The sequence below is a fragment of the Mytilus californianus genome, unplaced genomic scaffold (genome assembly GCF_021869535.1).
Source record: "Mytilus californianus isolate M0D057914Y unplaced genomic scaffold, xbMytCali1.0.p SCAF_2, whole genome shotgun sequence".
Lineage (NCBI taxonomy): Eukaryota > Metazoa > Mollusca > Bivalvia > Mytilida > Mytilidae > Mytilus > Mytilus californianus.
The window spans coordinates 37751714-37772535 of record NW_026262668.1 but is presented as its reverse complement, the minus strand read 5'-3'; the positions used below and the strand labels follow the sequence as shown (position 1 = coordinate 37772535).

Below are 20822 nucleotides of genomic sequence, written 5' to 3'. Positions count from 1 at the left end.
GTCTGAACAGTCCATTCAGAATTTTTCCATCCTTGTCCTCTATTAAACCACGACCTAAATTTGCGCTCCGACTTTCTAAAATTTTAAGTTTTTTAAATGACTGAAAAATTGATAGATCAATTAACGAACAATTGAATCCAGATACTTTTAATATTTCAAGATTGTCAATTCCATGTATAAGTCCAGTGCAACTGCTGCATGGAGTCCAGTTTAAATCAAATACTCTTAATTTACGTCCAAGTGTAAAATTAATACTTGCAAGAGGTGAGGGATGAACAACTAATCGTTCGGCATAAATTTTCTCTAAATTAGGCGGCAAGGGAAAAGTAAAAATAGTATTTTCCCTTTTAAAGACTTTTGACACATTTTGTGCTGGTAATATCCAAGACTTAACGTTACTACTAAACAATCCGACATTCCGAGGACTAAGTGGGTCCTGTTGTGATACATCTATTGTTTTCAAACCTGTCAGCTGGAAAAATTCAAGCCCTGTACCTATATCGCCATATATGTTATTCCTTGCAATATCTAAATGTTCTAGACAGTTCTTGTATTTTATGGCAGAAAACGAACCAGATCTGATAATGCTTATTTGATTTTTTGCTAGTATTAAGCTTTTTACACAAATTTGACCTAGAATTGTGAAATGTTTAGGTGTTAAGATGTCAGATCCAGTACGAGCTCTATAATTGTAGGATAAATCAATTTCGCTCATATTCCTGTCTTTGAACGGTATAAGAATGGGTATCAAATCCGATAACCGTATTAATGAATTATGAGATATTTTTAATAGATTGAGTGATTTGAAAGGAGCAAGTGTTCCATATTCAACTTTCCTAATTGCACAAGATATATCAATGTCTTCGATAGGTAAATTGTCAAACACTACGAATGTTTCATTTGTTAGATGTGTTATGAGACATGGATCAAAACGCAACATTCTAAGGTGTTTTAAATATTTAAAACCTTCACCAAACCGTCCATTTCGAATTCCATTGATACTAAGACTCCGTAGGTTAGAGAGAACACTTAAGGATTGATCGGGATAATCTCCAGAGTTATAGAATGTATTATCGGATAACTGTAAATAAAGTAAATTAGGAGTATTATTAAACACGCCTATAGGTAACGATCCAACATCCAAAAAATTCGAACTGAGATCAAGAGTTTGCAGTTTCTCAAGGCCTTTTAACGCATTTACATCAATGTATGTTAATCTTGATGAGTGAATGATTAATGTCCGAAGTTTAGTCAACCGCATGAATGTTTCATTATGTAGCAAAGCAATATAGTTGTTTGATAAATCTAATATTGTTGTGTTGGTTGGTATATGTCGTGGAACCGTGTGGAAATCCATGTTTGAACAGTCACATACGACTTCGTTTTCGGAATATTTCACAATACAGTGTTTGGTATAACAGCATATTAAACAAGTATTCCATATATACAGTACATACATGCACTTCACTGAATTACAAATATTCATTTTCACGTCTTACACATGTTACAAACAAATTAAAATTTATTTAAAATTTCAGTATTGATGCTTATATCTCAACAAGTCCCCATTAAATGACAAAGAGGCTAACATTGGATTTAAAATTAAGTATTCCCGTGTCGCTAAAGTTAGAATATTATATCACAAGTCGAATTTAAAAGTTCATGACCTTATCATTGTATACACTTGTTTACCTTTTCTGTGCGGAAACAAGCAAACGAGATAAAGTGTTGGTCATCAACCCACTTATGTACATATGTTAATCTGATTTAAATCACAACGTGATATGAATTTGATAAATTGAAGGAATAGCAGATGCTTGACTAGTAATTGAATAAAAAAAACTCAATCTTTTATTTATTTGATAGAGAAAACAATTAATTAAGCGATAATTGTTCTTTAAAACTCAAAGACGTAGATCCCGCATTTCCTTATATTCACAATCTTCTAAATAATTTTGAATTTGAAATTTACCATGTAACTGACAATTACGATATCCCTTACAATTCATGTGATAGATTGATCCGGAAAACCACTCAGTATATAAGTTTTTGAAACACTCGCGACAACTTAAGAATTACCCCCAAATTAACATGTTATTCTCTGTATAGTCTTTTGAACAACAGTGATTAATCGCTAAACTGTAATTTTCCACTTATAAGATTACGCATTTTTCAAATATTTTCCGATATCCTGTTTTGTTGGGTTTTTCTCCGTTGAGATAGTTAATGGTAATATTTATATGTTAGTCTTTTATTACACCTTCGGCTTTATTTAGAAGAAATTAAAAAGCGTGTTTGCATTCTTTGTCTTTCGCAGAATTACAAAATGATTTGTGAAAGATAGTCAAAAGTAAGAAAGACTCGTCTACATTCTCAACCAAAGGGATGATGCATCTCATTAAAACATTTTTTCAAAACTCTGAACGGTCATCCGACTTTTCGTTAGAAAAAAAAACAACAAATCAACAATTCGCTGCTTGCTTTTTATCCAATTCTAGATATTTCACGTTCGTTTATGTTCAACGATATTTAAAAAAAATAAATTCTTATTAAAGTATTTTAAACAATATTAATTGATTTAAAACATTCCGATATTTCTTACTTGAAAATCACTACCTCAGCTTAAATCTATTAAAACGTAATATATATATATTGTTGTCATGCCGCTTGTTTTGTTAAATCTCTTTTATAATGTACTACTTGCTTTTGCTTGTTAGATATTTTCAATATATAAATATTGGAATAAAAAATTAGTTGATGCAACGTCTGTATCAATATCAAGAAAGGATTTAAAACTTTTAAACTGCGCGGCTAATAAAGGCACTCCCAAACTTATGAAATGTGTCATGTTTGGTCCTTTAGTCAAATTTTGATTTGACGCTTCCCTGTGACAATAAGGTCCACAAAAAATAGAAATGAAAAACATCCTCCTAGTTAACTGAACTAAACCTCCTGTTGGTGCTTCAAGAAAACTGGAAATTGATTAAAAATATGTTGCTGTTGTTGTTTACCTAAAATAGCAAACAAATTTGCATAAATAAAAATTTTGCTGAAGGAAAAGTATATATGAACTATTTTGAGCCCAAATTTACCAGTCCATGAATTAAATCATAATTTTAGGGCCGGTGTCCTACACAATGTGCATATTTAAGGTTTTTCAGAAAATCAGAGTGCTATAAATTTTAAGTTGTAGGTGACTTCAAAAACGTCTTCCCTTACTACAAGAGTTTAAACGAGATGGCCTTGATGAAGTTAAACTTATGATAAAATATTTAAAAGAACTGTGAAAATAAAAACAAAAAACGATTGAATATATAGGTGTTGTGAATTTGTGTTTTGACACCTAGCATACTAGTAGTTAATGAAGATACCATTTAAGTGGTGACATGATGTGTGAATGATCATAAAGTGTTGGAACGATGTGTATGATTGCTCATGATCTACTTTAAAAGCAGGAAACTGAACGTTTTCTTCTAACAAATTGAATTAGGGTGACCGAATATTTACACATTTGTCCTATTTCAAAGCTTATCTAATTTTTACTAACACATCACACATAGGCAAATTTATAACATAAATGTAAAATTTTATAAAATGCAAACATAGTTGTTTGTTTTTATAATAATCGAGATTATAACACTGCTGTTCTCCAACTTTTGACATTGTTACCTGTTATGTGTGTTTGTTTTGTGCACACATTGTTGTCAATATATATAATGGATTTTTTTACGACTGTCATACAAGTGAGAGGTTTAGCTAGCTGTGGGGCCATGTTTGATCCACCATTTTCTACATGGGGAGATGCCTGTGCTAGGCAGGGAGTGTGACTGTGTTTTCCATTCGTTTGATATGTTTGAAATTTTGATTTTGCTATTTGTTAAGGGACTTTCCGTTTTGAATTTTCCTTGGAGATCGGTATTTTTATTGTTTTACTTTTTACATGTAATAACCAATATTTGTTGCAACACCGTAGCCTCACAGGTTTATAACGCAATTTGTTCTTAGAAATTATTGTCTCATTAAAATGATATATGAATGGTATTTTGATAATGTTCAATATTTTCAGGTAAGGATTAGTTTGATTGCTATTGTCTGTATTTGAATAAAAACAATTTCATAAACTGCAGATTTAACAATCATATTCACCTTTAATATTATGTAGGAACACATAAATCATATCAATTGGCGATTGCAACACTTTAATCAAAACATGGGGCCATCAGTTAACAGACAGTCTTCAATTATATAAGGGATTTAATCTTCGGGTCATCGAAAAGATTAATGTTAAATTGTAGATACTTTTGCATCGTGCTCAGTTGGTGCTTAACGGTACTTAGTGAATGTATTCAGCGTACGAATGATTTTTTTTTTTTGAGAAATATGCTTCCTTTAGAGCCTTGCCCGCAGTACTATATATCTGTCAATATCTTTTGCCAAAACAATACAAACCAATATTTATTTTTGTATACAATAGATATTGCCATCGGAGCACCAAATGAGGACGAGGGCGCTGGAGCTGTATATATATTTAATGGAAAGTCTGGTAGAATGAATGCAGTCCATTCCCAACGGATATCTGCCATGACTTCGTTCAATGGAATAAAATCTTTTGGAACATACATATCTCGACCATTAGATATTGATAACAACAAATACGCAGGTATGTTTTCGAGTTAAGTTAAAAAAAGAATTCTGAGGGAAAACATTCAAGAATCAAATTCGCTAACTTACAATATCATTAAATGTCTCTTTTGGAATCTAAAAGAGATATACTAGTAATATCACAATAGAAATAACGTCACGTTGAATTTTCAATGTTTATGACGATGTTATAATTAGTCAATCACAACGTTTTCGGTGACGATACGCTTTTGAAATTATTGTCAAGAATGGATAATTATTCGGAAGCACGAGAAGGATGTAAATATAAACTGTGAACACATTCTAAATGGATTTGAAGATAGTCTCTTTTTACCCATACTGTTTTTATACGGACATAGAACCTCACATCGTTCAGTTTTGGCAAATGAATAAACATATAAAAACGAAATTAAAGATTCGATTATAATTATTTATATATTGATAAATAACGTTTTTTCTTAAAGTCGGTAGTTTACTCTATTTTTCAACTTTCTCCTGGATCATGATCTTGAAGTTTTAGTCACCTTCAGAAAATACCTTGAATTTTATCCATATGGAGGACCATCATAATTGAATTCAACTATGTGAATGAATATTAGTAGTCAGTAGTTGATAATACTTTCAGATTTAGCTGTCGGAGCTTTCCAATCCGATACTATCTTTTTATTAAGAACAAGTCCAGTTATCACCATGACATCAAGGCTAAAATTCAATCCACCAATTATACCTCTGACGTCAACAGGATTGCAGTGCGCAACTCCGTCTAATGATAATCCATGTGTAACAGTCAGTGTTTGTTTCAGTTATACTGGAACGGATGTTCCTGTTTCAACAAGTAAGCGTTTTAATAATGACCTATCAGTAACTTTCAGTTACTTATAACGGACATAATGTACAAGATTCAGTAAGTCAGTGGGTTAATCAATAGTATAATTCTCCATCAGTAACTGCAAGTGCGTGTTAGTTATACCAAAACTGACAAACCAGCTGTGTTAAGGTGGCACGGTAGTATTTCCTGGCCCATAAGGGATAATGATAGCCTTTTTAGGATTTTCACCACTTTCTAGCACTGCGAAAAATTCTACATACACAGTTAACTGAAGTACTTTCATTATACTAATCAGAAATAAATTTGAATATGTATCATGACCGTTTACTTTTTTTGCTATTTTTAAAAACCTAAGGCCACTAGTGCTTTTAGGTCTTTTATCATGCAGTGAATACAAAATTTAAAAAAATTCTCAAAAATTCATTTTCACCTGTATGTAAAATTATTTCATATTTTTCTACACCTGATTCATCCCTCAGTTTGGGAAAGTATGTTCAGTTGATACTGTATTTTTAGTCCAATCACACTGTTCAGATACATTGACCTAAGTAGGGTACACAAAAGAGCAACCTAAATTCTGGAATGCAAATACTACCGTGCTACCTTAACCAAGACATTACAAACTTGAAATCAGTCATGACATCTATGATGCATAGACTTCTTACTAGGAAACATATTACAATAAAGAATACTAGTCTTCACTTATTTCTTACCAAAAAAAAATTAAAAAGTATACCCCTACCCCAGCTGGCAGATTTTCACTTTTTTTTCATCTGAACATTTTTACTTAAGGAGTGAACAAAACCCAAATATATGTTGTTTCAAATCAACACAGAAGTAAACCATGGTGATTCAGGAGGAATTATTGGATTGCCAACTCTATTTATAGTTAATCTGACTGAAAGAAACAGTTTAAGCACCAAATCATGAAAAATGATAGTAAAGTCCATTCCACATTTTACAGCATGCCTTACATTCCTTTAAGCATTTCCAGATTATGAAGGCAATATAACAAGACTCTTGAGATGGCAGTTTACTATTATTCAAAGATCTTTTTGACAATACATGTACTAGAATATATCTTTAAGTTGACTCATTGTCTATTTCTCATGTATGCATTCAGTTAAATTATGTCCCCTTACATAATCAATTTAGCTTTATTGTGCTTTTCAGGGTCAGAAAATCAAATAAATTAATGACATTTGCATGGAAAATGAATAAACTATTTAATCTTGCTGATATACAATCATAATCACATTCTTTGTCCAAAAAATTGTCTTGTCAATGTAAAGAAACCCCTAATGCTATCTCTATTTCAGCTAAATATGAGGGCTAAATGAATAAGTAAGGACCCCTTAACCACTTACTAGTTCCAAAAAAGCTCTTAACTGGTGTCATGTTACCACAGAACTACAAATTAAACCTGAAGAAAACTAGTATAGCTGTACTTGTGTGGAAAAAAATAAAAAATTATGCACTTTATTTATTACGGTGAAAATTATAGGACGTACAGGCAACTAAAATATGTCGCGTCTCAAATTCCAGTTGTTGCACAAGTGTCAGACACTGCGAAAAGTTAAAACGAAACTTTATAATTAAAAATGTATTGCAAGTTACTTAAAAATAAAGAAATTTTACTTTCTAGGTAAATTTTAACATTATTACCCACAGATCAGGCAAAATTTGCTGAATCAGCAATTTTCACTCCCAGGGGTGAAATTTAAGGGCTGTTTTTATTCTAGTTGCCCTTAATCAACTTTTTATTGATAAACTTACAAATTGCATAGGTAAAAAAAATACCTTTATTGATTTTGTGTAAACATATATATCCCAGTTAAGGTGGCACGGTAGTATTTCCTGGCCCATAAGGGATAATGATAGCCTTTTTAGGATTTTCACCACTTTCTAGCACTGCGAAAAATTCTACATACACAGTTAACTGAAGTACTTTCATTATACTAATCAGAAATAAATTTGAATATGTATCATGACCGTTTACTTTTTTTGCTATTTTTAAAAACCTAAGGCCACTAGTGCTTTTAGGTCTTTTATCATGCAGTGAATACAAAATTTAAAAAAATTCTCAAAAATTCATTTTCACCTGTATGTAAAATTATTTCATATTTTTCTACACCTGATTCATCCCTCAGTTTGGGAAAGTATGTTCAGTTGATACTGTATTTTTAGTCCAATCACACTGTTCAGATACATTGACCTAAGTAGGGTACACAAAAGAGCAACCTAAATTCTGGAATGCAAATACTACCGTGCTACCTTAAGGTTCATAATAACAAATGGACAAAAATAGCTGTTTATGATATAAATATATACCATCAGTACACACAAACCTGTGCAGATGGTAAAGTATTAAGGTCTAGCAGATACAAGATATTTAAAAACTTTGCTATGCATGCATTACCATTTGTTGTGTAATACCATACTTGACTTTCAACGTCTATAACGGAAGAGTTTTTGTGTTATTCCAATATCGTTTAATCCCCGAAGAATGTTGTCGGACCCCAGAAGCCATGATCTCCTTGAATGCATAGGTGATAAAACATACATTTGTGGTGTGGAATGAAAATTTCCATACAAAAGATATTGCGGTATACCCACTAGGTAAATTACGATTTTAAATGGTCTTCAACTATTTGAGTATGTAACTACATAGACTACCCATGTGTTCCACGCGGGTATTATTGATTTGGTCACATCTTTAAATCCACTGTTCATAATGTTAATTTAACTTGAAAACTACGGATTTTCTACCCCTGGAAAATAACTGCTTGAGACATATTTTGCATAACCTTTTTAATTTAAGGTTTTCAATGCTCTTCAACTCCGTATTTGATCATGATGTTTAGACCTTCCAACTTTTTTTAGTGGAGCTCTTTTATAGTGATATATATTATTAGTTGGGTATCTTTGATAAACTTTTTTAAAAGAGAGGCAAAGAATACCAAAGGGACATTCAAACTCATAAGTCGAAAATAAACTGACAACGCCATGGCTAAAAAAGCCATTGCCATTATGAAATTATTTGTAAACATTCTTAATGGGTTCGAAAGATTTTAGTTAAAGGGGAAATTGAATCGATCAATTGCCATAGATTAATCTATCAGAAACTATGTACGATATATGCTGCTCCGAAAACTTCTGTGTTCTAAGAAATCAATTTCATAACCAAAACCAGAACTAAACAAACTTGTTAAGAAAATTGTAAATTGTCATTAAAATCTTTTCCTCTTAGTTCAAATTAATTTTAATTTGCACAAAAAATTTATATATTAATTCGATATAACATGAATGAGATTATTATATACATAACATTTTGGAAATTGTTCTATGATAAGTTTATTAAAAAAGTAAAATAACATAATTACCAAACTCCAAGGAAAATTCAAAACGGGAAGTCTCTTAACAAGTGGCAAAATCAAAAGCTCAAACACATCAAATGAATGGAACACAACTGTCATATTCCTAACTTGGTACATTTCATCATGTAAAAAATGATAGATTAAATTTGGTTTTATAGCTAGCTTAACTTTTCACTTGTATAACAGATGCATCAAATTCCATTATGTTGACAATAATGTGTGTGTAAAATAAAGAGACATAATAGGTAAAAATATCAAAAATTGGGGTACAGCAGTCAACATTGAGTTATAATCTTAATTACTATAAAAAACAGCTATGTCAACAAGGAATTAGCTGTTTTCAATCATCTTTACATTGTAGGGGTCAATTATACGGTAAACGCGGATACTACTATAACTGGTCAAAGTAAAACACGTCGTGTGGATTTATACAAGGGAACAACCAATCATGCAGGTGTTTACAGCAGTAATATGATCAGTGTTTCTATTAGTGGCGAAACATGTGATTATGTCTATGCAAGAGTAATGGTACAGTAACAACAGCTATTAAGTCATATTTCTTTATATTTACAATTGATTTCAGTAAATTTTGTGTTTAATGAAAATCACGACGGAACTATATTCTTGTGTTAAGTCTCAAATTCACAGAAAGAATGACTTTTTGTTTGCAAGAATACAATTAATAGTTCCGCCCGCCTAATATATAAACACTATGTTTTCCAATTTTTCGTATTCTTGTGGAAAACGGATTAATCGTAAATTTCATCTAATTGAAAGAGAAACTTGCATTTATATATCGTGAATATAAATGATTAACAGAAATACGAAACAATAAAGTATTATACTATAATGTATGATAATTATTAAAATCAATACATATTTTATGAGATAGATATTCTGAAATAGTCATCTCCATTATGCAAATTTTACCTATATGACATTAATGTAAAGTGGCAGACCAAATGCATTGACATCACTAATTAATATCTGCTGAAATATGGATTGAAAGATTAAATTTCAGATTCAAAATATTAATAACAGGTATATTTCAATTCTTAGATTTGTAAATAAAAAAGATGACTGGTGTTTTGTAAAATTTATTTGAAAATTAATGCAAGTGTTGAATCACATTTAAGTTGAAGCACTTCTGTTTTTATTAATGTTTATGTAAATATTAATTTTATTGGTTTCTGTACATTAAACACTTTTCAATTGAAAATTATTTGTAGTCAACATCAAGAGACTTTTTTAGTCAAATAGCTATATCAATGGATTTCCAAGCACAATTTCAACTTGCCGAGACTTCATCTGGTGGAGTAGTCAAACCAGTACAGGATGCCAATACACCAACAAGCATATCCGACGGGGTATATATTAAACTATAAAAACTTAGAGAAGATCTTATTGAGTAAATATTCTGTAAATTTACCTTTTCTTGTTGCGATCATTTTACATACATGGAGAATATATCAATTAAGAAATTAAAATCCGCAAGTCAAAGAAAAACAGGCAATACCATAGCCAAAAACAAAAGACAAATAACAGTCCACAAGGCATAACACAGAAAATAAAGATTTTTGAAACACAATCTTAATCAAAAGCCGGGAAGAACTCGGATAGATATATTGATATTCCTGCTCCACTACTTGCACATATAGATGTGTTTAGATCATTAATGGATAAGAATGTCAATTGTACCTATGTTTACCTTTAGGATATGAGTTCCATTTAGAACCGCTTTCACAATGAAAATGAATGAATGAAAATCTGTGAGTGTTCTATTTGTGACGATTTTGGTTTGAGTCTCTTAATGCAAATTCTTATTTGTCTTTGCCGACTTTTCTTTACGAGCGTTTTCAATGGCAGGCTTTCCGTAATCAATTGTTGAGCATACTGGAATGGTGCTACCAATCGATCGTTAGCATTTGAATGTCACAAAGAAACATTTATTTTGAAAATGCGCATCTGGTGCAGTAAAATTGGTACCGTTAATTTTATTATATAATATGTAATGAGAGACCCTTTTCATGACAACGGGGACTACGGTGACAAATTGGTCTAAGTAGTCTAATTACTTTATTACTAGTCTGTCAACACTGAGGTTGTGAGTTGGAATCCCACACGTGACAGGTGCGCTCGACTCCAATCTTATTTGAATAGGATTGTCTGTTTTCCAACCGAAAGTCTGTCGTCTTCTCCGGGCATTCCGACTTCCTCCACCAAAAAAAAACTGACTGCCACAAAATATCACAATAGTTCTGAAAAGTGGCGTTAAACACCAATCAATCATTTTCATGACAACAGTTTTTACGCATTAATTAAACAAACTAAAATGTCTTTGACTGTTCGTTGTATATATTACCAATAACTGCCACGTGACCATTTAACGACATATTAATCCTAACTCGTACTCTCCTTTTTAGACAACTTTCATGACTGGTTGTAATGGAGTTTGTGATCCTGATCTTCAAGTTGACATTACTAAAGATGTGATGTCAATTATTTACGGACAAACGATAGATTACAGTTTTACAGTAAGGTTTATTAACAAAGGAGAACCTGCATTCGGTGTAAGATTGATAGCAGATATTTCCTCAGACAATGCTTTATTCCTTGACGCGACACCTCTTTTAACAGATGGATCGGTCCAGCTCACATGTGCAAATGCAATGGATTCTAACAACAGATCAGTGGTTCATTGCGACGTAAACAGTGTACTATATCAGAAACAGTTCGGTGCAGTACGTCTGAGGTACAACGTTACATCGGCTGCCCTATCTAAAAATATCACATATAGCGACTTGCTGCCTTATGTTAGATTAACTGCAACTGCGTCAGCAGTTGGAAATGAAGTAAGCCCTGTAGATAATACAGACACAGAAACACAAGATGTAACATTTTCAGCTGATATGGCTATATTAGGGTATGTATTCAACCGCATTTCTTTAACCTATTTGAATGGACTGTTATACGGTTGTTATAGTATAGACATAAAAGTAAACAATGCTAGATGAATAATAAGACGTCATTTCGTATGGACAGATCTGACAAAAATGTCTCAAGAAGAAGACAGGAACTGCTTTTAATTTAAGAGCAGCTTGTTTCAAATATGTTTTTTATGTATAGTTTTAAAATTTAACTAGTAAAAAGTAAGTAAATATAACTGCGATTTGATCACTTAATAATTGAAATATATATACTCATTGGTAAAACAACAGGTTATATGCTCAAGCATGCTATTCAATTTAATTTTTAGAGCTATGTTTTGTTCGATATTGTCGATCTTTTCGTTTATTTTCAATCATCAATGGACTTTTTGTCTAACTTAAAATTTATTTCCTCCTTTATACTTTGTTATTTTTTTTATCAAAAGGGAATAAAGTTAACTGGATTTTAATGACTATTCAGTATAAAAAAGTCATTGTAGGGTAGAGCACTGGCCTTGCAATACATCAAGGCAACGAAGATCTAATAATATACCCTGGTATGTTTCTTATTGGAAAAGCAACATTTGTGTGAACGTTAAGCTAATACTAATAGAACCTCAGAATATTGTATGCGTGTACTAAGTCAGGCTATCTAGATCATGTAGTGTTCGTTTTGTGTTTGTCATTGTTTGTATGTCCATGTCGTGCTTCCTATTTTCCTTATTTTTGTATGTTTCAGCTAAGTGTATAACAACTTCTGAATATATATTAATAAAAATATGGTTTAATTTTAGGGTAAGCACCCCTGAACAGTCACGTGTTTCTGAAACAAAGGATAAGTTCAGAACCTTCACTCATTCCTACGATATTTTTAATAATGGACCCAGTCCATTGTTTGCGTCAAAAGTCGTTTTGGCCATTCCTGCAATCGCCGATACTGCCGACATTCTAATACAGACAAAAGCATATAAGGTGAGTATTTCACTTTGAAATTTTTTTAAGGATGTTCGCTTGTCATGTTTTGGAATTTTTGTCAGATTTTCGGAATCCTCTGGTTTTATCCATGTGAATGCCTTAAAAAAATTTGCCCATCGACCCCCATTTTTTCTTTTTATAAATCTTTTACATGTATAATTATAAGCCATCTGTAAAAGTCTTATAAAATCTTTGTTATTTTCTAATAGTTTTTGAGAACTTGAACTTTTCAATGATAAGGCTAAGAAAAATCAAGAGAGAACGTTTTCCCGCCAAAATTTCAATAGCTTATATCTCGAAAACAAGCACATTGACCTATATTTTTTTGCTCTTGTGGTTTCTTTAATAATCCCCTATCAATTTATACTAGTGTTATGAAAAGCTTGTTATTTTGAAACTGAGTAGCGAACCTCCTTAAAGACATAAAAGGCTTTTGCTATAAACAAAATGATTAATTATAAGTAACAAGTTTCCCCCTCTCTTGGTACCTTATCCCCTTTTCCAATCAAATGTGACTTTTAAATCAAATGAGACATAGTAGTTGCTATTGTAATGATTATATATCAACTGCAAGCACATTTTCACACATTATAGGAAAAAAATAAAAACATTGAGAACAAATTGGAATGATAATTTAGATAGTAATACATATCACTTTCGTATCGTAGTTGAAATTGTTAAAACTTCCAAGGTGAACATGAAGTAGCACAGTATGTTACCCAAAAAGAAACCGTTATGTGTTCTATTTCTATGTTTTGTTCTTAAAATTCCGTTTTTTAATATGCTTGTAGTTTTTTTTATGTTAAATTTACTTTCTTGTTGGTTTTTCAATTTGCCGTTGAAACAGTTTAATTTTGAATTATTTGTGTTTATCAGATAATATCTAAAGACCAAAAGTCAAATTGCACAATTCTATTAGTCCCTGGACTTCATATTGGATTGAAAATGCAAATTCCTACGCAAGCTCAAACTAACAACGCTGTTGATGTCCAGAAGATAGCCGTAAGTTATTATTCTTATGTCATTTATATAGCAGAGATTTGATTATTGGATAACATTATAAAAATGTTAACAGAGTCAAACAATACATATTTCTGAGTTTGATATCTGAATTTATTTAAATGTAAAAACTCGTCTTGTTTATGTTTACTTATGACAAAATTATGATAAAGAATTTTACAATGTGATTCAAATGCTTTACATGTGTCCACGATTGGCTTACAAGTTTTGAAAGACTCTCAATTCTACGTTCTGTTCTGGTGATTATTGCGTCAACAATTACGATTAAAATTGAACAATAAGTTCTCGGAACAGAAAGAAAAAGAGAGTGGTATCAGATCTTTCTAAGTGAAGTGCGAAAACAGGATCTGTTTCTATCATTAATAAGTTGTTACTGAATTACTGTGGTTTCATTATTGTTCATGGGATATAATTATTCGTGTATAGGACAACCTCGAAAGAACAACAATGAATTTTTTTTATAGGATTGTATAAAGACTTTGACGAAACAACGAAAGCAAAAATCCACAAAAATACAATTTTTCATCAATCCACAAAAATTGATATCCGTGGACAAAAATGAATCAACGGTTTGTAAACATTTAAAAATGACATGTGTTTTTGTAGTTTTATTGGGATGTAAAAGCATTAAACAAAACACATTTTATATGAAGAACAAATGTGTTTTGTTCAACACTTTAAACCTCAAAACAAAAGAAATATTCAATTCTTATAATTACATTTAAATGATTGAATTATGAAATATAAAGTTAAATCAATATTTTGATTTGCTTTGTATTAACTTTAAACTACGCAATGTTGTAACGTTGTTAGAGTGCAGAAACGGATGTAAACCTATATTGAAACATTAAACATCACACCGCACGGTTGTTGTCAGCCAATACATATATCAGAGTCATACAACTATCTAATACACAAATGATTTCTAATGAAAGTTGTGCTTTTAGGTGGAATTTCAGTAACACACATCATCAAGCCTTATAAAGAGCTCGTGGTACAGACCCCCACCTCCATTTTTTTTAACAATGAGGTTACTATTGAATTATTATACATTTCAGTCAAATGTCCGTAAGTACTATTCTTCTTTCAGGATTGTAAAAGTTTAGATGATCCAAAATGTGTTGTTGTGGAGTGTCTTATTCAGACATTAAAACCAAATGAAAATACATTGATTGATGTTCAATTCAATGTTACTGAAGCATCACTCAATATAGACAGTGTAAGTTAAGTATTTTGTAAAGCTCTATAAAAAAAGTTCGGTAAGTGATATACTGTAAACCAACTTTTTTTTCCCGAGCGATTTATTTTCACGAATTTCGCGAGTAGCAAAGTAAAACGACTATAAATCGTCGTGAATATGTAAAACGCGGGTTTTTCCTTATTTAACTACATCAAGTAAATTTATAAAACGCAAAGTGGGCAAAACGTGAAATAAAGAATCCGCGAGAAGAAATGGTTGACAGTAATCGTTTTTATTTTGAAAAAAAAGGGAACATGCTAATTCCTTTAGTTATTTCTTCAATAAATTATTCGTAATGACATGAAGATAAGAAAATATTTATAGATTGCATCATTAAATCAGATTTTAATTAATGAAATATCAAGTAAACACCAACAACAACATAATATGAACTACAAATTGCTTTTTAGTGAGCCCAACGATTATGTATACATGTGAACTTTAAAAACAAATTCGCATAATAACGAACATCGGATCAATGATAGATCTTTAGAAGTAGTCAAAATATTCAAAGTATTCCTGGTGTATGAACACTCAGATTACTTAGGAAAGTCTATGAAAAACACTCAGTGCCCATAATAACTTAACTTTTTGGAAAAAAATCACTTATACTTTTATATATTTTAACAATATTTGTTGCTTTATGTATAGTTGCACCTACACCCTCACATAATTGGCATCTTATTCTTTTGTTTTCATGTCTTGATAAAATAATAGCACATGATTATTATTGTTGTTCGTAGTTGCTTTAATTGCCTACCATATTTTTGTCAGTACAGTATGTTGCTATTTTCATATAGATAAACGAATTCCAGTTTTATACAACAGCAGTTATTAATCCAATAAAATCAGAATTCCCAGATTCTTTAAAAGCTAATAAGACAGCCAAGGTACGTTCATTTAAGAAATTATTACATGAACAATATATAGTAATGGTTGCTCAAACAGGTTTTTTTTCATGCAATTTGTTTTTTTTATCTAAACACACGAATGAATGATACCATTAATGTGGTGTTTGATAATAAGTCATGAACGAGGTTAGGAGAACGTATTATGTCTACCATTTCAACTTATATGAAAGTTAGAGCAATGACTTGCATTTTTTAAAGACAACTTTCAGTTAATTGGTTGAGTGAAAGCATGGAAGTGTTACTCATAAGAAGTGAAACAACATTGTTGTACACGCCAAACTCTTGTAAATCTCTTCTTTTGTCTGTAGAATTAAAATAAAATCAAAAGTTTTGATGAAATATTCAAAAGTATACATGAACACTCCTAAATAGGAAAATCCAATTTGTCACAAATTTTGTACAACAAACAAAACGAGGAAAAAATACATCTTCACACCTTTGTACAACAAACGAAAAAAAGTTAGCAATGAAAGAAAATACACAAATAAATCATTTTGCACACACTAGAAACTAATATAGCACTCATTTAAACAGAAAAACATATTTGATTGATACATTTATATTTTATTTTATTATAGACAGTTAGTTTCATTTATCCAGCATCATTAGTTACACCTGATCAGGAAATAAACCTTTGGATTATCGTAGGCAGTGTAATTGCTGGGGTTGTGTTATTTATAGTTCTTGGTATTATCTTGTGGAAGGTAAAATTGCTGTATGATACACATTAGAAACATGGATTTCTCTGATGATTTTTTTTTGTAGCAGTATAGTTTTGTTTCAAAATAACCGTTTATAACAATATTCATCCACTCAAAAAAGCTAAATTTTCATATATTAAAATAAAATTTGATGCCTTTCAAACAATGACATTTTTACTGTCGAGAGTTGATACGCATCACGAAGAAATTGTATCGTAATAGAATCTGATTCCAAAAAAAAACAAACCCGAGTATAATATTCCAAATATGTCATTTGCGAGAGGGTATAAAATAAAACAAAAATACCAAGTTCCTAGCTAAATTCAAAAAGAGAAGTCCGGACTTGGTACAGACTTTTCTTGTATGACAGTTATTAATAGTTTTGTACAAATAATTCAACATTTTTTAGAAAATCCAAATTTGTTAGAGGCAACTTAAAAGCGCAAAAATATATTGGATCGAGTTTCTAAAAATGCCACCCAAATATGCCATTTTTTGAAAAAAGCTACGTGCTGAGTCAAATAATATATTATTTATTTATGTATTTCTCTGTCCTGAATGTTCTTGCATTAATTTGTACTGTATTCCTGTCACGTAATATGTCATTTTAGCGGTATTTTTAACATTGCCATATAAGCGAGAGGTTTGGCTAGCCATAAAATCAGGTTCAACCCACCATTTTTTTCTTAAAATGTCCTGTATCAAGTCAGGAATATGGCAGTTGTATTCACATAAACCGTTTCTATGTATGTTGGCGTATATTATTGTAGCAGTTCAGTGTTTCCGTTATTCCGTTTTGTTTCCTCTTATAGTTGATGTGTTTCCCTCAGTTTTGGTTTGTGACCCGGATTTGTTTCAGTTAAATCGATTTATGGCTATTGAACAGCAGTATACTACTATTGCCTTTATTAAGCAAGGTATTTTTTTCTTTCTGGCATGCTGTTACTTTGATATTAATATTTGAAAACTGTTAGTTTTACAAAACGATGCATATCTTTAATACTTTAAGATCTAGACAGGTTATCGGAATTTCGCTTTGGATTCCTTATTGTTAAATTTAAAAAATTCTTCTACAGTGATTGGATAATGTTTTTTTTTTGGCTTGTAAATCTGTGTTACTTCCGATGGATAGATGCCACTTCTAGTGGAATGTTAGTCTTTGAACATGTTGAAAGTACTCCAATGCTTTTTGACTGGTTTACATTACTGTGATACTAATTCTAGAAAATATTCAGTTGAAAAAAATGCTAAAATATAGAGTTATACTTCCAACAAATGGCGGTTCCTCTCCTGTTTGTTATGACCATTTTGTTTATACTAGGTTTTTGGCTTTTCAATATAAGAAAAGAGAGGCAAAAGATACCAATGGGACCTTCAAACTTATAAGTCGAAAATAAACTGACAACGCCATGGCTAAAAAAGGAAAGGACCAACTGACAAACAACAGTACACACAACACAACATAGAAAACTAAAGACTGACCAACACGAACCCCACCAAAAGACTGGGAGGAGAGTGGGCTGATCACAGGTGCTCCGGAAGTGTGAGCAGATCCTGCTCCAAATGTGGCATCCGTCGTGTTGGTCATGTCAGTACAAAACCGGTGCTAATTCTAATTCGGTAGTTCACATTTGTGAAAATGGGGACGGGATTGTAGTTACGACAGTTGGATCATATCTGTTGTCATCTGTGAAACGGATATTCCAGAACGGTCAACCAACTCGTGATTGCGTCCGTAAAATTTACGACGGAATGAGTCAACTTCACCACATGGAACTCTTGGTAAAATAGCTTTCTTGTGAGCAGCAACCATCAAGGAAACCATGATAGGAAATACAAGCCCTTGAATATCGTATCAACAGGGAGATATATACTCCGTATGCAGGCGCTGCTGGAATGTTGCCACATAGGAATGTAGAAAGTAGCCTCAATATTTACAGATGTTTACACATTCATCATATTTTTTTAATTTTAATCCGTTTACTCGGGATGTACAATTAAAAGGGCAGCCGAGAATTTCATTGAAGTGATACAGACTTATTCATAATGAACAATTGGCGGTTACTTCGTATAAGACAGAAAAACCCTAATACTAATTAAAAAGATCGACATGTTTAAAACCGAAGACCAATCGCTCTTTATTCCAAATATTCAGTTTGTATATTTGAAACCAAACCAGTAACAAAACCCAATAAAAAAGCTGTCTTGTGCTGTTCATTAACAACAACTGTTTGGAAAATACAACCATAATTATGCCTTTTAAAAAGCAAATTCTTTTTTGTTTTAGTGCGGATTTTTCAAGAGAGAGAAAAAGGACAAAATTGATAAGTGGAAAAGACAAAGCAACTTTTATGAGCAAAGGAAAACACAGATGTTAAGTCGACTAAGTAAACCAAAGGATGATGAAGTAGCACTAAGCATATAAGGAATTTGTTTCAATGAGATACATTAAAAAAACGTAATGAACTACTGCTCGTTGATGGAAAATATGGTCTTTAAAATCTTGGAAATCAGTTTCATAGATTAAAATTGCTTGATATCGATGATTGTATTAATTATATTTGAAAATTTACAGCTATTGTTCATGATTCAAAATAATTACTGATAAATTCATGAAAAAAAAACCATATGAAAACCTTAGATTGTATAATGTGCATGTCACACATCGTTTTATGCGAATATGTCGTATGAGTGATGAGTATTCATCTTGTAATTTATTTGTAATTATTATTTTGCTGTTGTAATGTTATTTCTAAAAAAATAAATGATTATTTATATCAATATTGACTTGCAAGAAACTTTGCTATGTTCACAACTATACTATAGTACAGGGAAAACAAAAAAAATCGCAAAGGAAGAAAAGACCCCAACAGTCTGCAAGCCTTCAGCATTTTTGTAGGATCTCAAATGATTTACATGTTTTGCTGTGCTCGAGCTTAACTGATGGAAATTGTTGCTGAAGCACAACGTTGTGTGAACAGATAATCACATCATTTGTTTTTACTACTAGTTTGTCAATACGACTGCTGGTGGACTATTAGTCCCCGGAGGTATCATTTGCTCTGTATCTTGTTCTTTGGAATAGGCATGTTTGTTTTAAAAGTGACACGAAAGATACCAAACGCACATCCAAACTCTATGTGTATCAAATTTAAATTATACCTATAGATTTTAAATTTCCTTTTCATAAAATTATGTTATTGTGATAAACAATTTTGCAACTAATCCAGTTAATAAAGACCTTAGACGTGTGTGTCTGTTATAGAAAAAAAAAATCGGTTACTTTTAACTTTCCAAAAATTTGATCAAAGTTCAGAATGAAGAAAGAGGCGATGTCAAGGCGGGCGGCAATCAAAAATCATAAGTTTTATAAACACAGATAACACAATGACTAAAACGCATAAGCGTTTTAGGTAAAACGTACACGTCGAAGAGAGAAAAAGAATATAACTGAGGATAAACCTCAACTGGTGAACTGTTAATAATATGATGGAATTAAAAAGATATACTTGTACTTAAAAGTTACACTTACTTCCAACCAATTAAATTACAAGCTACTTAAACAAATTGCAATTATTTTTGATATTAGCTTTGTAGATGCATTATTTACATGGTTCACAAAAAGGAATGAATAATACCGAAAAACATCTTGCATGAGTGAGTGCTAGTGCATTTTAGCACATATTAAACGGTTCTTGATCGAGAAGAGAACGTAAAACTTTTTCTTGTACGATACTTCTCATTGAACGTTCTAATACCATAATTGGTTACTAATTCAAACATCACACACAACTAATTTTACGTTCCACTTAAACACAGATATCGTTGCAATCACCTTGTTGCAATGTCAGGTTTGATCAAACTTTTTATTATTTATAACTGTTTGCAATATTTGGCTATTGTAATAATAAGGAGATGTGGTATGTTTGTCAATGAGACAACTATCCACCAAAGTTCAATTGAAATGGATGTAAGCAATTATAGGCAACCGTACGGCCTTCAGCACTGAGAGAAACCCATACCGTATAGTCTGCTATAAAAAGCCCCGACAGGAAAAATATGAAACATTTCAACTGATGAAACTAACGGCCTAATTTATGACAAAAAAAAAAAAAAAAATACGAAAAACAAATATGACCGACATAAACCAACGACTATCATTGAAATACCCTCTCCTGACTTTAGACAGGCACATATAGAA

General features: G+C 31.6%; 1 protein-coding gene across 1 annotated transcript in view; it reads left to right on the top strand.

Annotated features, from left to right (window-relative positions):
- Nucleotides 1–19402, top strand: part of LOC127729800 (integrin alpha-4-like) — a 36986-nt gene extending 17584 nt beyond the window's left edge. Inside the window, exons 11-21 of the mRNA XM_052237694.1 lie at nt 4475–4660; nt 5267–5476; nt 9209–9375; nt 10077–10214; nt 11271–11770; nt 12569–12746; nt 13626–13751; nt 14860–14988; nt 15810–15899; nt 16499–16624; nt 18909–19402. Of these exons, the coding sequence (XP_052093654.1) occupies nt 4475–4660; nt 5267–5476; nt 9209–9375; nt 10077–10214; nt 11271–11770; nt 12569–12746; nt 13626–13751; nt 14860–14988; nt 15810–15899; nt 16499–16624; nt 18909–19046 (1988 nt within the window). The 3' untranslated portion in view covers nt 19047–19402. The remainder of the gene's footprint in view (nt 1–4474; nt 4661–5266; nt 5477–9208; nt 9376–10076; nt 10215–11270; nt 11771–12568; nt 12747–13625; nt 13752–14859; nt 14989–15809; nt 15900–16498; nt 16625–18908) is intronic.
- The last annotated feature ends 1420 nt before the right edge of the window (nt 19403–20822 follow it).